The sequence below is a fragment of the Eretmochelys imbricata genome, chromosome 3 (assembly GCF_965152235.1).
Source record: "Eretmochelys imbricata isolate rEreImb1 chromosome 3, rEreImb1.hap1, whole genome shotgun sequence".
NCBI classification, from domain to species: Eukaryota; Metazoa; Chordata; order Testudines; family Cheloniidae; genus Eretmochelys; species Eretmochelys imbricata.
In genome coordinates, this window is record NC_135574.1 from 209,826,713 (window position 1) to 209,843,068 (window position 16,356).

General features: G+C 47.2%; 1 protein-coding gene across 1 annotated transcript in view; it reads left to right on the forward strand.

Annotated features, from left to right (window-relative positions):
• Positions 1-11,456: 11,456 nt before the first annotated feature.
• Positions 11,457-16,356, forward strand: part of BUB1 (BUB1 mitotic checkpoint serine/threonine kinase) — a 43,857-nt gene continuing 38,957 nt past the window's right edge. Inside the window, exons 1-5 of the mRNA XM_077812087.1 lie at positions 11,457-11,520; positions 11,731-11,790; positions 11,875-12,019; positions 14,155-14,351; positions 15,572-15,615. Coding sequence (XP_077668213.1) covers positions 11,498-11,520; positions 11,731-11,790; positions 11,875-12,019; positions 14,155-14,351; positions 15,572-15,615 — 469 coding nt within the window. The 5' untranslated portion in view covers positions 11,457-11,497. The remainder of the gene's footprint in view (positions 11,521-11,730; positions 11,791-11,874; positions 12,020-14,154; positions 14,352-15,571; positions 15,616-16,356) is intronic.

The window sequence follows — 16,356 nt, forward strand, 5'->3', positions numbered from 1 at the left end:
CATATCCTTGAGGAACTCCACTAGTAACCTCCATCCAGTCCAGTAGTTCTCCTTTCAGAACAACCCACTGTTATCTCCCCTTTAGCCAGTTCCTTATGAGTCTTACAATTCTTGTACAAATCCCCATCTTCCCCAGTTTAACTAATAATTTCCCATGTGGTACAATGTCAAATGTCTTACTGAAGTCTAGATATATTAGATTTACTGCATTTCCTTTGCCACAGTGCAGATGCAGGGACTTCCAAACCATCACCACATTGTGAAGAAGGGCCTCATTTCATTCCCAGGAGGTATAGCAAAGCTACACTCTGCACGTCTTGAAACCCTCAAATGGATTTCAAACCTTTTGATTAACTTGTGAATGTTGATATTTCCACACAACAGAAAGCAGGCACAATCTACCTGTGGTAAATTCAGGTTGCCTTTTCTCCCATTTGCTGTTTACCTCCACGTCATTTATAATGCTTTCCTTGAGACCTTGTTCTAAACCCTTGGATGTTATTGAGGTCTTTGTAGTCTGGTGGCCCTGTCTACCAGCCTGGGGACAAAACAGTCAGCCACATCCAAGCTCTGTTTTAGCCTTCAGGCCAGACTCTTTTAGTCTTCAGCCACACAAAGGCAAGAAATAAAAGGGATAGTCCTGACGTGGGCTGGTACTGCAGTGGCCTCTGCCCCCCAGGGGCTCAAGGGTCCCTTAGCCTCACGGGGACCATAGGGCCTACAGGCCTTGTTGCAGCCTTCTACCATTGCTCAGAAAAGTATTTGTCTCTCCCAGCCTCCCCACCATTATAGCAGTGGGTCCTTACTTGTATCTTCCAGCTTGGAATCAGAGCCAATCATTAGCTGCTGCTTAGCTGGACCGGCTGGTTCCCTACACACGCCTGCTGGGCTTCTCCTTAGGCCAGGACTTGCTGCTCCCTGGCTCTGTGGGACTTTAAAGGGTCTGACCGCCCTAATCCAAGGTCAAATTAACAGGTCTATAGTTGCCAAGATCACTCGTTTCCCCTTTCTCACAGATAGGTACTATGCTTGCTATTCTCCAGTGACACAGGACTCCCCAGTTTGATAGATTTAGTAAAAATCCTTGCTAGTAGACTTGCAATGCCATACAGCACTTCTTTCAGAATTCCGGAATAGAGATTATCCCGCTCTCTCTGATCTGAGCACATTAAACTCTTAAGTTTTGCTTCCACCATGGATGTGGTCACTTAGATTTCTAGATACTCATTTCTATCAGCCATCCTGCCTTCATTCCCCTCATTGAAAACTGAGGCAAAGTATTCATTTAGGTTTTGGGTCATACATCGATTATCCTTAATCTCTACCCCATTCTCACTGCATAGGAGCCCTACTTCTTTTCTTCTTCATGCGACTATTTGTTCTAATTTCCTTTGCAAAGTCTAACTCAATTCTCACTTCCAAGAGGTAGCATTCTTTGTTGATCAGTCCCTTTTTCCATTCCTTGTAGGCTCTCTGCTTGCTCCAGACATCCTTTCTGAGGTAGTTATTAACCAAATTAGGTCTGGAGCACCTTCTCTACAAGTATTTTTCCCCCTTGCTTGGATGTGAATTTCAGATCATTTTTTTCCTCCTCTGACTTAAAGAACTTCCAAGTCTTCTCCACATTTAAGACCTTGAACTCTTCAGTCCAGTTGACTTCACTAACTAGTTCCCTTAATTTCTCAAAGTCTGCCCTTTCGAAATCAAAAACTTTAGTTGATGACCGGGTTTTGTTTATCATTCCATTTAATTTAAACTCAATTCATGATCACTTGATCCAAGGTTATTTCCTATGACTAGCTCTTTTATAATGTCCTCATAATTTACCAAAAACAAGTGTAAAACAGCATCACCTCTTGTTGGTTCAGTGACTCTCTGATGCAGAACTCTGTCAGTTATTACATCCAAGAATAATTTATCCCTACCCTTATTAGTGTCATCTGTTCTCCAATCTATACCTGGAAAGTTAAAGTTTCCCATAATGACACAATTCTGATAGAATTTCTCTTTCTAATGTAATCCACAGACCTCTTGGGGATTTTAAAGACAGTGTAACTCTGGAATGGAGTGGGGGGTGGGAACTCTAGACGATCAGGCTGGAAGGCAGGTCCCTAACACATAAACACCGTCTGTGGGATGGGTTTGCCATAAGGGAGCCCTTTGGTACACTCCAGTACTGCCTCCCCATGGTCTTCATTGTCTTGTCAGTCCTCCAGCCCACTCCTCTAGCAACAGAAGAATTCCACCAAGATCACCTGATCTATTCTTTGAGCATCTTCCCCACCCAGTGCAGTTGTTCACAGTGTGTTCCAGTGGGAATCTGACAGCGTCATCTGTCCCAACATGAAGGATAATCAGTGGATTTTTCACTCTCCCCATGAGGATTCTTTTCAGTCTCAGGTCAACATCTCGTATCCTCATTCATGGTAGACAGTGCACTCCCTGTCCTCTCAATTCTTAGCGTGGAGTCCCCAGTCACACAGACCTGCCTCTTTCTGATGTTGATGTGATCCTCAGGTTCCCCCTCTCTGTTCTTCCTTCTGTCTGCAGACCATTCTCTCACAGTCCCCTGTATATTATCCTCCTTCCTAGGGCTCCAGGTCCATCGTCTCTTCCTCTTTTCTGCAAGGACTGGCTTTCCTTTTCTTTTTTCTTGCCACCCCATTTTCTACCTACTTTTCCTCCCTGTTCTCCAGTGCAGCACACCCATTCCCTCAACTCTGTTCCTTCTCCATTAGCTGATCTCTTCCTCTGCCTTGCCCTTATGGTCATGTTCTTCCATGGTTCCCCTCCTTGTCTAACCGTCTGCCGTCCAGGTCCTCTTTGTTGGCAGGTGTCTGCAAATTGTGAGTTGTCTGTGCAGCCTCTTCTCTCTTCTCCTGCATCAGACTGTCAAATCCCTGACTGAACTCCGCCATTGACACCAGCTAGTCCTTGGATCTTCTCTGCCAGAAACTCTACCAGGAAATATTTCATTCATAAGTGTGCTGCCCCTCACTACGTGCAGCTGGCACAGTCCAGCCCATAGTCTTGGGTTGACAGGAACAAACATCACAGCTGAAGCTGGGTGGCCTGGTTTACTAAGTAGCTCATGTTTTTAAAAGGAGTTAAAGTTCTGCTGGGGTTTTTTGGTTTGGGGGCAGGCCAAAAAGCAAGATCAGTAAGGGGTTAAGTGAAGCTGGCACATTCAGTCTACAGAAAAGGGAGATGTAAGCAGTTGCACTTGCTGCCATAGCACCCTCTGGTGTGGGAGTATGGCACTGCGGGGACCTTCACCTCTAGGACCCTCCATTGACTGCCACTTTGGCCCAGCAATTACCTGGTTCTCTCCACCACTTAGTCAAAGGCTAAGTCACATATTGCTCAGGACACCTTCCAGGGTAGCAATGGTCCAATTAGAAGCCCAAACACGCAAAGCTTCTGCCTCTCAGGGGCTACTCTCCAACCCCATCCTCTAAGCTCAGTCCTGAGTCCAACAATGGGCTCAATAGTCCTTGTGTTGGGGCTTTAGGCCCCTTCCTTGAGGCTAGTAAGGGAACCTTGACCCACCCTCTGATCAGGGGTCCTCTGACCCTTTAGCTGTGCTGTTGTTTCCCAAGGCCATTTCCTACCTCCAAGCCCCTTGTGCTGTTTCCCATAAGCCTGTGGTTAGTACAGCCTCTCCTCTGGATCCCAGACTCCTCCCTTGGCCCTCCCAGCTCCTTGCTCCAGCCCTGGGTCACTGAGCCACAGGACTGCCTTTTCCAGTTCAACGTGAAGTGGCCCTTGAAATACGTGTTAACTTCTTATGCTAAAGAATTTGTTCCACACTGTATTTAGCTGTGACACTCTGAGTAACATTTCCAAGATATGAAGAAGAGCGCCACATAGCCCAAGAGCTTGTCTCTCTCACCAGTAGAAGTTGGTCCAATAAAAGATATTACCTCACCCACCTTGTGTCTCTAATATTACTTATTAGTATGTACGGCTACAACAACGCTATTTATTAAAATAAAATTTTTGCCAGAAATGGAGTTTGTGGGGAAGTTGGTGGCTGCCTTGTGCTACAGAAGCCTTCTCTCCCATTTCAGGCATTGCAGATTTTGGAGGCCACATCCGTTCTTGTGGTGCCGGATTGGCAAAGAGAGATGTCATTCCAAGCTGCCGATGGGAAACCAGGCATGTATGTCACAGAAGTTTCTGAATGTATGGTGACTAAACAGTACATCTTACAAGTGGAGTGGTTTGGTGAGCTAACAAGGTGGCCCTGAAATAGATGCCCTTCCCCGAAACGTGACAAATAAATCTGGAGTTCCTGCTACAGAAAAAGTTTGCAGTAATTGGCATCTGGGATTGGGTCAGAATAAATAAGGGAATCAACAGGATGTTGCGTTAGCGTCCACATGGGTTAGTGCTTCTGCATGGCTTCCAACAGAGCCTGCATGCAAACATGAATAACCCCACTGCCAGCCCCCTTCTCCCTCTGGCAAATTTCTGGGCTGAATTCAAATTCCCAGTCATAGTTGTGACTGATTTTGTCACCCATGGAATGCATGGATGACATTTAACAGAAATGAACTACATTTGAACCTCTTCCCCCTCCCCACCCCACATTGTTCAGTCTTTTCAGGCAGCTCCTTACCCAGGGGATTTGTACCATATGTAACGGGACTGTTGCCCCCTTACTAACATTCAGTGGGGGTGTTTTGGTTAGCTAGCTCCCGGTACTAAAAGGGGAAGGGTCTATGGGAAACCAGGACCCTGAGACTGATAGTCCCCAGGAACAATGGGGACAGGCCGATGCTTCAGGTCAGCCTGAATGACAGGGTGGGCAGGCTAATCAGAGAGTCAGGAGGTCAGGGAGGTCCCGTCCTCCGTGTGAGCTGGATTTGCCTGGGTCAGACAGAGTGGGGTTGAGCTAAGGAGAAAGCAGGGGACCAACCTAAGCTGGGGAGCAGAGCTGTGCCAGATCCAGAGGGACCAGAAAAGCAGCCCAGAGAGAGCAGACCCTGTCCTGGGAGCAGAGCTGCAGCCCCAAAGCTAGAGGCACAGCCCAGAGAGAGCAGACTTGCCCTGGGAGCAGAGCTGCAGCAACCAGAGCCAGAGGGGCCAGAAAAGCGGCTGGGTGCGATGAGCAGCTGGGGAGACCGAGGGGGACCCTGGGCAGCAGGCCTAGCACAGGGAGACACCTCAATGAAGAGGCTCTGCAGGCCAGGCTTGGATCATAACTCCTACCACTTAGAGCGTGTGGCCACCACCAGAGCGAGTGTCCAACCCGCAGCATCCCTGCGGCACAGCCAGGGCCTGAGCAGGAGGCCTGGGACTTTACAAGGAGCAGACTGTGAACTGCCCGGATGTTCCAGAGACACTGTTTGTGATGTTCCCTGCCACAGAGCGGGGTGATGTGTTTCCTTTAACCTTTCCCATTTTTCCTTATTCTGTTTAAAATTAATTATTGATTAAATAACTTGCCTTTGCTTTAACTTGTATGTAATGGTCAGTGGGTCAGAGACGTGCCCAGTGCAGAGAGAGTACCCTGGAGTGGGGACACCCTAGCCCCTGTCCTAGGTGACCACAGCAGGGTTGGGGGTCGAGCCCCCCAGGAATCCTGGGCCCAGCCTTGTTGGGGTTATGAGGACTCTGCCAGACAGGAGAGTGGAAGGGGAGTCCTCAAGGGCAGGGAGGTCACTCGGTAAAGGAAGTGGGAGCGAGGACTCAGATCCTTTCGCTAGCCCACTTCACCAGGGTAGTGCAGAAGCCAGGAAAGTTCCCCACAATAGCGGGACTATTCGCCTGCTTACACATACATACAGGGAAGATAATATAAGGTTCTGATTTTAACAAACTGGTCTGTACTAGCAAAATGTAAGCCTTCCCAGGCTTGTAGATGCCTGTTTACCTATTGCATTTCCTTGTCTCCATTTTGAAATCCACATTGCGGTGGGAGGTGACATGAAGGCACTGGGATTCACTCCACCATTACTGGATACACGCTGCTAGCCGGGACTTGTAATAACTTTTGCATTGGTTCATAGAGCAGAAATCCCTCCCATTCTTATATGAATAAACATAAAAATTGAGCCAGAAACTTACCAGGCTCTGGGACAGCTTCTTCCTCTTTTGTCTCCGCTGCCAGTTCCGTGGTGGGCTGTTCCCCCGGGGGATGGGACATCCAAAAGCTCCTCCTGAGTATGGCCCCAGGATGTGCTGCAGCTGCTCCTGTGGCAAAGCCTCCTCTAGGACCAGTTTCAGCAGCAGAGTCACTTCATTTGCCTCATTCGGCACCTGCTGCTGGCTCCCATCGATTTCCATGCTGTCTTCTGGGGCCAGCAGGGCATCAGCCGAGCTGACCAGGTCATCATGTACCACTGGTGGCTTCATGCTTGGTGCATTCCCCAGCACTCAGTCGAACTCATCATAAAATAAGCATGATGTTGGCGAGTTGCCAGAGGTGTGGTGGTGGTCACTGGTTGTCCAGTACTCGGTCTTGAGCCTCTTAATCTGTTCCCTGCACTGGTCACCGGGCTGCTACATTTCATAACACCACTAGCTTCTTCGCTATTTGCTGATATGCGTGGTCATACCTGGTACTCTTACTAAAATCAGTTGTTTTGCTGGCCTTGCACCTGAGATTAACCAAAAGCTGGCTGTGCCCCCATGACCACGGTGCAGTGCGCTTTGTAAAGGACTTCTGGTCGATATCTAGTGCAAATGCCAAAGGTTCTCCTCAGATGTGTTTGCAGCTCTGCAGTCAGAATAAAATGGAAGGGTTAAACACCAAGCTGCTGTAGCAGAACAAGGTGAAGGGGGGTGCGTCAGTTTCCTGAAAATTGTTTGGAGAGTCTTGGGAGAGAGAGGACAAAGGAAGTCGGCCTGTAGCACTGCGGGATACTTTTAGTGGACTCCAAGTACCCAAGTCTGGGGGCGGGAGGGACTGCTTCTACACTGTAAAACGATAGGGCTTAAACCCTGGGTCCTGGCTTGACTCGGGCTCTGATCCTCCACTATCTGAGCCCAAGTCCAAAAATATTTTGTATAGATGGAAACCAGGTTAGGGCTTAAGCTTGAGTCTCAGCCTGGGCTTACAATGCAATGCAGATATAACCTGAGGCTCATCTGATTGGTATAAGAACTGCTAGTCCGGCACTAAATATGGCACATTTCCTTGTCATGGGTGAATGATACTGTTCATCTGGAGCAACAGAGCCAAAAGTGAAAGGAAAAAAATAAAGATCAATTTTATTGGTCAACGCAATGCAAGTTGGTTGGTTGGTTTTTATTTTTTGGTTATAGTTGCTTAGACCCTAGGTCTGCTCAGCTGCTAAAACTGACCTATGTGAGTAGACCCACCGCAGCATTACAGAAGACTAATTTAAAAAATCTTGTTATTTCTTGTAGTGGGCAAAATTGAGAATTCCCAGCAGATAAAAGGTCAATGAGCCTAGTCATAAACCTAAAGTTAAACACACGCATAAGTCTACAGAACAGAGCCTTGATCTGGAATGTTTACACCCAATTTCAGAGTGCATATTCCTATAAAAATAAAATACATGGATTATTTTCATTTATGAAGAAATCCTATTTTTGTATTATGAGTAGATTGAGTTGGCTGGATCTGACCACTTTTGTTATGTGTTGGGTTGGAGTGTTTATAACTTTGCAAACTATGTTAATAAGCTATTACAGAAGGTTTTTCCTAAATGTGAATGTTGCAGCCATGCACACTGGGGTTTCCAGTCACAGTAATTTTAATAATACTGGTTCTGATCTTTGGACAAGACCCTACCAAATCTCAGAGAGCTAACTGGAAACGCTTTAAAAAGTTGAAATTCCACTAAATTGTATGTATTTTTTTAAATAAAAGATTAAATGATAGTAGGAACTTTGGAGTAGGAACCAAGTATTTTGTGGGGGGAATCATTATGTATTGAGCATGATCAACAGATGTGCACAAACAACCTGATCAACAAAAAAGCAAGCACATATCATCCACCTGGCTTGCACCTGGAGCCAGGCAGGCAAGCCAGCAACACCTACCAGTACAATTCTCAGCAACAATCTAAGTGTTATTGTTACTTAAAAAGTCTCTGATATCATATCTTATGTTGTAATAGCAAGTTGGCAACAGCTATTACAAATTCTTTATCTCTAAAACACTTCTCACTCTTTAATGTTTCAAGGAATAAGAGCGCACTTTGTCTCAAGGCACTCTTAGGAATATGGTCCCTACTATTTCCAGTGTTTGATTTGACTGAGACTAGTTGAAAACATCAAAAGCAATTGCTTAAAGTTATTGTTTGAGGCTCTCTTACATCAATTCACTTGGACTTACCTGGTCGTACAAAAGAGAAGTATGCTGTGATGGGTGTACCAGGCCTTCCTGGCCTCCTGCTAAAGGTCCTGCAGTCCTGCTAAACCCTCCCCAGGAAAGGAAGTTGGGTCCTCCAGGACTGCCTAGAGAGGCCTTGTGGAAGCAGCCCATCAGAGACCAGCAGTCTTAGCTAAAAGGAGCTGCTGGGACTGGGTTCCTCTTCCTGCCTCACAGGAGCTCAAGGACTAACCAGAGTTTGGCTCTGGCTGCAATTACTTAAGCTGGCGGAGAGAGGATCTGAGAACTGTAACCCTGAGCTAAGGGGTGAAGATAAAGGGGCCAGGTGGCAAGAGACCCAGGGAAGTAGCAGTAGGGAATTGATGTGAGCAGTAGGTGACTGCTGTTTTCGGGTCCCTGGGTTGGAACCTGGAGCAGTGGGCAGGTCCAGGTTCCCCCCCATGCAAAGTGGTGTAAACCCTGAGAAGGTGACAAGGTCCGTTTGGAAGCCTAAGAGAAGGACTGAATTTAAAGGACCCAGAACTGGGGCTGTCGACTGATGAGGGCAGATAAACAGTTTGGTGGGATTCCTGTTACTTTGGAAGGGGTTTGTTTTGAGTGTGTGACTTGGCTGAAGGGGCAAGCTATTGAAAACCCACCAAGTGAAGCTGACACCCTATGGCATGCCAGGAGGGGGAAAAGGCCTGCAGTACTGCAAATAGCAGCAGGGGGTGCTCAAGAGATGAGTTCCCCCATCATATGCTTATACCATTATTTAATTGACAATATGGTTCCTTGAAGTCTCACTAGGTAACTTACTGTTACGGATTATAGAGAACAAAGAGAAAAACAATCCTTGAGATGAAATCTCACCACTTCTTTTCAGCCCTGATAACCTTGGGATAAGGGTGAGCTGTCCAAGAGTGTGATAGCTCTTCTAGATTCCACAGGTTCCCTCGCATGCTCAGCAAACTCTGAGGTCTCATGTGAAGACTTCAGGCCTTATACACTGTTTTCAGTGATCACTGGAAGGCGACACTTAGGGCTTGTCTACACTGGCACTTTACAGCGCTCCAACTTTCTCGCTCAGGGGTGTGAAAAAACACTCCCCTGAGCGCTGCAAGCTTCAGCGCTGTAAAGTGCCCGCGTAGACAGTGCAGCAGCGCTGGGCGCCGCACTCCCTGCCCTGGTAGCTACGCCCCTCGTGGAGGTGGGTTTTTCAGAGTGCCGGGACAAGAGCTCTCTCCCGGCGCTGTGCCGCGGCTACACAAGAGGCAGCATCAGTGGTTTGAGCATTGGCCTACTAAACCCAGGGTTGAGAGTTCAATCCTTGAGGGGGCCATTTAGGGATCTGGGGAAAAATTGGGGTTTGGTCCTGCTTTGAGCAGGGGGTTGGACTAGATGACCTCCTGAGGTCCCTTCCAACCCTATGATTCTATGATCTCTTGGAAGACTTTAATGTTGCCAATGAAGACGCGCCCTTAGATGCTTGCCAAGGGGATCTCAGATTCTTTGCTGCTTCTGTCACTATCCAGTAGGTGGAAGTAGTGTATAGCAAATGTTGTTGATCCATAGAAGCAGAAGCTTTTTGTATTTTATTAATTTAATAGTTGTTTCTTATTTACCTGGACTATTAATTGGAATTCTCCCTCTTTTAAGCAATTTCTCTTAATATTTCAAAGTCATACACTGGTTAGGTGTATCTTTCACTATTCGTTTTCCTTCCTGTGCCATACAATTATGTCTCTTTTAGAATGCAATAATCACTTAAAAAGAAAGAAATCCTTTTGGTAGTTTCCCTGCATTTAGTGGACATGGGCCCAGAGTCACAAATGATTTAGGTGTTGCAGTGCTGGGCATTGCAGGACCTAACTTTTAGGCACCTAGAAAATTACAAGAACAATACTTGTATGCAGTGTCTGCTGTAGTTGTGTTGGTCCTGTGATATTAGAAATAGGGTGGGTGAGGTAATATCTGTTGTTGGACCAACTTCACTTTGTGAAACAGAGAAGCTTTTGAGCTTACACAGGAACAACACTGTGATCCACAAAGCTGAGCTCTGGGAGGACCCAGGTTCCCTATACAATGAATGGGGAAAGGTAGGTGTCTAAGAAGGGGTGCCACAAAAGGCAGGCCCTAGATAGGGAGCAGCCTAAAGTAGCCAATGGGAGATGGGAACAACAGAGGTGTGTGCTAACTCTTGCCCCTTTCTGCATGATGGATGGGTGTCTAAGTCCTGACTGGAGTGAGGCATTTATTTCTACAAATGGGAACCTGCAGTCAGGCAGCTTAGGCCATGTCCACACTACAAGAACAGTGCAACTTACATTGGCATAGAGCCGCTGGAGCTTGTATACACCTGGGGGCGTGCATGGCCGGCGGCTTGTGCTGGCGCTGCATGGAGCCACTAGGCATGCTGGTGTCGATGCAGAGTGTGGTGCACCTGGGTGGGTAGCCCAGCGTGTCACCTGCTGGTGTCTGGGGCCCACTTCAGGGGGAGAGCCCAGGCATGAAGCCCCCCTGTGAGGAGGAGTCAGTTCTGTGGGGTGGGGCCGGGTGGGTGGGTGCCAGGCCCAGGGAGGGAGACTGGGCCCTGGGGGGGGCGGTCTGGGCGGGAGCTAAATCACGGGGGCGGGAGTGGAGGGCTAGGCCCTTGGGGGGGTGGGTCTGGGTGGGAGCTAAATCACGGGGCTGAGCTCTGGGGGGTTGCCAGTCCCAGGGGCGGGGGGCTGGGCTCTGCGGGGGGGGGTGCCAGACCCGGGGGAGGGGGTGGGGGGGGCTGGGCTCTGGGGGGGGTGCCAGACCCGGTGGCGGGGGCGGGGGTGGCAGGCTGGGCTATGGGGGGGTGCCAGACCCAGGGGGGGCGGCCTGGGCCCTGAGGGGGTCAGGCCCAGGGGTGGGGCTAGGCAAGGGGGAGGGGCTGGCAGCGAGGGGGCGGGGCCCGCGCGCTCCCGCACTGCCCGGCGCGCTCGGAGTTCCGCCTCCCAGGTGTTGAGGTTGCCATGGGAGCACTGACCCCGCCCCCTCTCCTCGGCCATCCGCTCAGGCTTTCCAGGGCGCTCCCTGGGATTGGCTGCCCGGCTGCAGGAGCCCAGCCAATCGGAAGGCGCCTTGGGCGGCACTGCGCCGGCGCGGGGGATTTGAATCGGCCGGCCCGGGCCGTTGGCGCCTGAGCTGGGGAGCGGCTCTCGCTGGCTGTCCCGGGCGGCCATGGAGCTGGCGGCTCGCGCGCGGTGAGGGGCTGGCGGGGCCGCGCCCGGGGCCGGCGCTCCCGGAGGGGCTGGAGCGGAGCTGCTGCCCGCCGGACTCGGCCCCGCTGATGGGGGGGAGCGGGCCCGCCCGGGGGGCCGGCGGGGGCGGGGGCGGGGGAGGGGGCTGTCACGTCCCTTTGTGGCGTCGGTGCCTGGCCCCCGGGTCTTGACTAACTTTTGTGTGTGTCGCAGGATGTTTGAAGCCCAGATACAGCGCTACCAAGGAGACGACCCCCTCGATCCCTGGGACAGGTTGGCCTTTGCACCGCTTCCCTCATAGCGCGTGTCCTACGGGGCCGCAGGTGCCACCTCGGTGACCTGTTCCTCTCGTTCCAGATACCTGCGGTGGGTGGAAGGCGCTTTCCCGCCTCAGGGCGGGCAGCCACGCTATTCCGCCTCCTTAGAGCAGCTGGTGAGCGTCTTCATCGGGGAGGAGAGGTACCACCAGGATCCGAGATTCCTGAAGTACTGCATTAAACTGGTAGGGACGCTTAGATAGGTAACTAAGTGGTGAAAATATGTGGGGCGTTTACCAGCGTCAGAAATAATTTGAAAATCAAGGCTGTCAATTAATTGCAAAAAGAACCGGGAGGACTTGTGGCACCTTAGAGACTAACACGTTTATTAGAGCATAAGCTTTCCTGGGCTACAGCCCACTTCATCGGATGCATAGAATGGAACATATATGAAGTGAGCTGTAGCTCAGGAAAGCTCATGCTCTAATTGGTTAGTCTCTAAGGTGCCACAAGGCCTCCTGTTCTTTTTGCGGATACAGACTAACACGGCTGCTACTCTGAAACCTGGAAAAAAAATTGGAATTAAAAAAATTAATCATGATTAATCTCAGTTTTAATTGCACTGTTAAACAATAGACTACCAATTAAAATGTATTAAATATTTTGGATGTTTCTCTTCATGTCTGTCTCTCTCTCTGTCTTTGTGTGTGTATGTATAAATTTCTTTTGTTGTTTTTACAGTGCAAATATTTGTAATAAAAATACTTTGATTTCAATTACAACCCAGAATACAATAAAATATAAGTATATATTTTTTATTACAAATATTTGCACTGTAAAATTGATAAAAGAAATAGTATTTTTCAATTCACCTCCTACGAGGACTGTAGTGCAAACTCTGTTGTGAAAGTACAACTTACTAATGTAGGTTGTTGTTGTTACAGGGTTTTGTTTTTGAGTGCAGTTATGTAAGACTTCAGAGCCTACAAGTCTACTCAGTACTACTTCTGTTCAGCCACTTGCTAAGACAAATAAGTTTGTTTACATTTACAGGAGAAAATGCTGCCTGCTTCTTATTTAATAAAAACAAAACAAAGAGCATGAGTTAAGTGAGTTCAAGGACATAAAGATAGAAAGGATTACAAGTAAAACGAAATATGCTTTCTAATAACTAAGACTTAACAAGCTACTATCTTGGTTCAAAGTAAAATCCTTATCACATGCTTCCTGCAAGATGACTCAAAATGGCTAACCATACTTTTTGGCCAGGACCTCTTCCTAGAAGAACAAAGGGTTCGCTTCCTATGTCTCCCCAAGCAAAAGATCTTAGGTGCTCTCTTTCCCTTACTCTATAGTCCAGTTCTCAGAGACTCCAACTGTCCCCATGGTTGGGTTCAAGGACCCATCTTTCTCAGCTTGCAAAGCACTTCCCTTCTGCATTTGTCCAGTGATGGATGCCTAAAATGGCTCTCCGTCCTTGCTTATCTCCCAAAGTTTGATGACCTTGCTTTAGGGGGCAGGAACCCCTCCTGTGTACTCAGCTTCCTCATGGACACAGCAAGCTGAACTCATGCTGTTCTTCTCTTACTGTGGGCTTCCCATCCCCCTGTATGTAAATGGAGCTTCCATTATTTTGATTCTACCATGATTAATTTACATAGGAGACCAGTAAATAGCTACCCACAATCCTGTCTGCATGGGAATTGTTCCTTTCTGTGTCTGGCACACACAAATTTTAAAACGGAATATCAATGAGTATTAATGTCATTGTACAATGTATGCGTTAATAACCAGTGTTACTGGCATTCGTAAAAGACCTTACATGATTATAACAATAGTGAGCTGGGGTACACTGGGCTAGTAAGGCCAGCTGAAACTCACTGCTAGATATCAGGGTGCCCTCTGCCCTTGAGCTGTTCTTAATGTCACACTAACATCACATTTTTAAATTCTAGTGTAGACAAGGCCAATGGGGGGGGGGGGGGAGGGAGGAGTCCATACTACCACACTGACTTCAAATGTTAATCTGTCTTAATGAAGCTTGAAAGGGCTTTTCAGTCTTGTTCCATTAATATGAGTGGAGAAATAACCTTTCTACCCACTAAGTGCTTGAGAGGTGGGCTTCTGGGGAGCAAGGCTTACTTCCTCCTTCCTCCCAAGTTTCCCTCTGCATCAGAAAAGTGGTTCAACTGTGCTACTAGAAAAAAGGATAGTCTTTCATGTGTAATGTACAGGATTTCTATGTATGCCATAGACATCAGAATCAATCAGTTTTATAATGCAGAATGTTGGACAGCCTTAAAAAAAAAATCACTACTTCTGTCTGTAAATCCTTTTTGTCTTTTAATGTGCCGATGGGTATGTATGTTATGTTCTGTAGGCAGAATTCATCAGTGCTCCTAGTCAATTTTTTGACTATATCTACAGCCAAGGAGTTGGTACTAGGTCATCTGCTTTGTACATTGCTTGGGCCCAACAGCTTGAAACTGAAGGGAATATACAGCATGCCGGTGCTGTTCTTCAAAAGGGTATTCATAACCAGGCAGAACCAATGGAAAATCTGCAAGAACAATACAGGTAGGGTTTTTTATTTGCTTTTTCTTGGCACACACATCTTCAAAATGTGGTATTCAGTGAAGTACTGAACCTGCCTAAATATACATCTTCCAGCAGGGATAAACACATCTGAATTTCCTGTAAGAGGTTCACACAAGTTAAACATCAACACTTCCTCACTGTTCAATATGTCTAGACTTGTGGGTTACTTTTTTCTACTGACACTAAAGAGTTGGACTGCAGTGTCTTATTTGTGAAGATACAATGGGTCCAGAACTTAAGAACATAAGAATGGCCGTACTGGGTCAGACCAAAGATCCATCTAGCCCAGTATCCTGTCTTCCAACAGTGCCCAATGCCAGGTACCCCAGAGGGAATGATCAGGTAATCATCAAGTGATCCATTCCCTTTAGTTCATTCCCAGCTTCTGGCAAACATAGGCTAGGGACGCCATTGATGGACCTATCCTCCATGAATTTATCTAGTTGTAGTCTTGGCCTTCGCAACATCCTCTGGTAAAGAGTTCCACAGTTAACAGTGGATTGTGTGAAGAAATACTTCTGTTTGTTTTACAGCTGCTGCCTATTAATTTCATTTGGTGACCCCTGGCTCTTGTGTTATGAGAAGGAGTGAATAACACTTCCTTATTTACTTTCTCCACCCCAGTCATGATTTTATAGACCTCAATCATATCCCCCCTTCGTCGTCTCTTTTCCAAGCTGAACAGTCCCAATCTTATTAATCTCTCCTCAAACGGAAGCTGTTCTATACTCCTAATAATTTTTGTTGCCCTTTTTTTAATCTTTTCCAATTCCAATATAACTTGTCAAGGTTTTTTTTCTTGTATGGTCGGCGTGTGGCTGATCCAATGGTCTGCTCTGTACGGTGTCATTTTTACTGCATAGGTCCATTTTAAAGAATAAAATAGCCTGGTCCATGTCAATTAACATGCTTTGGAAGTACTCTGTAGGACATTTCAGTTATAATGGAGATTCAAGCAATTGGTTATCCTAGTGACACTTGAATTATCATGCTGTTACAGTCCAGCTTCTCCTTTATCATGATCTTGCCATGAAGGGCCTAATTCATCACTACTATAAGCAGAGATACCTCTTGTGTAATCAAAGGTGTGGCGTCCACTTATGCCAGTGATGAATTTGGCCATTCATCTTTGATTTGTGGTCTGTTGGAACCACAGTATTAAGTCAACCTTAACTAACTTCCATCTCTCTTCAATCTAGACTGTTTCAGAGTCGTATTTCTCAAAGTCATCCGCTGACGCAAGGTGAGGCTAATGCTGATCTACCCATGAACTACACTCACTCAAATAGAATATCTTGCCATAGTGTTTTTAATGTAGGTTTGGGTAAACTCCAAGATTTAGCTTTTTGGAACTAGAAGGCTTATTTCCCTTCTAAGATACTGCATAAGATGTGTAGCCATGTTTGTGGCTTCTGCTGCTTCCTCCCCTAATTGTTTCATAATCTTAAGGAGTTTTGCTCCCTTCCCCACTCCCCCAAAAAAGTGTTTGTGTGGAGGGGGGGGAATTACTAGTGGCTTCCTTAGTACTAGCTCAGCTGCACCAGACATGCTACAAGCCAATGAGAGAGAGAGCTCTCCCGTCTGCTTAATAACCACCTCCGCAAGAGGCGGTAGGTATGTTGGTGAGAGAAGTGCTCCCCCCTTGACCTAGTGTTGTCTACATGAGTGGGTTGAGGTTGGTATAACTGTCACTCATGGAAAAATCCACTTTCCTGAGCGACTTAGTAATGCCAAACTAAGTATGTAGCGTAGACCGGGGTCGGCAACCTTTTAGAAGTGGTGTGCCGAGTCTTCATTTATTCACTTTAAGGTTTCGCATGCCAATAATACATTTTAACATTTTTTAGAAGGTGTCTCTCTATATATTATATAACTGAACTATTGTTGTATGTAAACAAGGTTTTCAAAATGTTTAAGACGCTTCATTTAAAATTAAATTAAAATGCTGATCTTACACTGCTGGCCCGCTCAGCCCGCTGCCGGT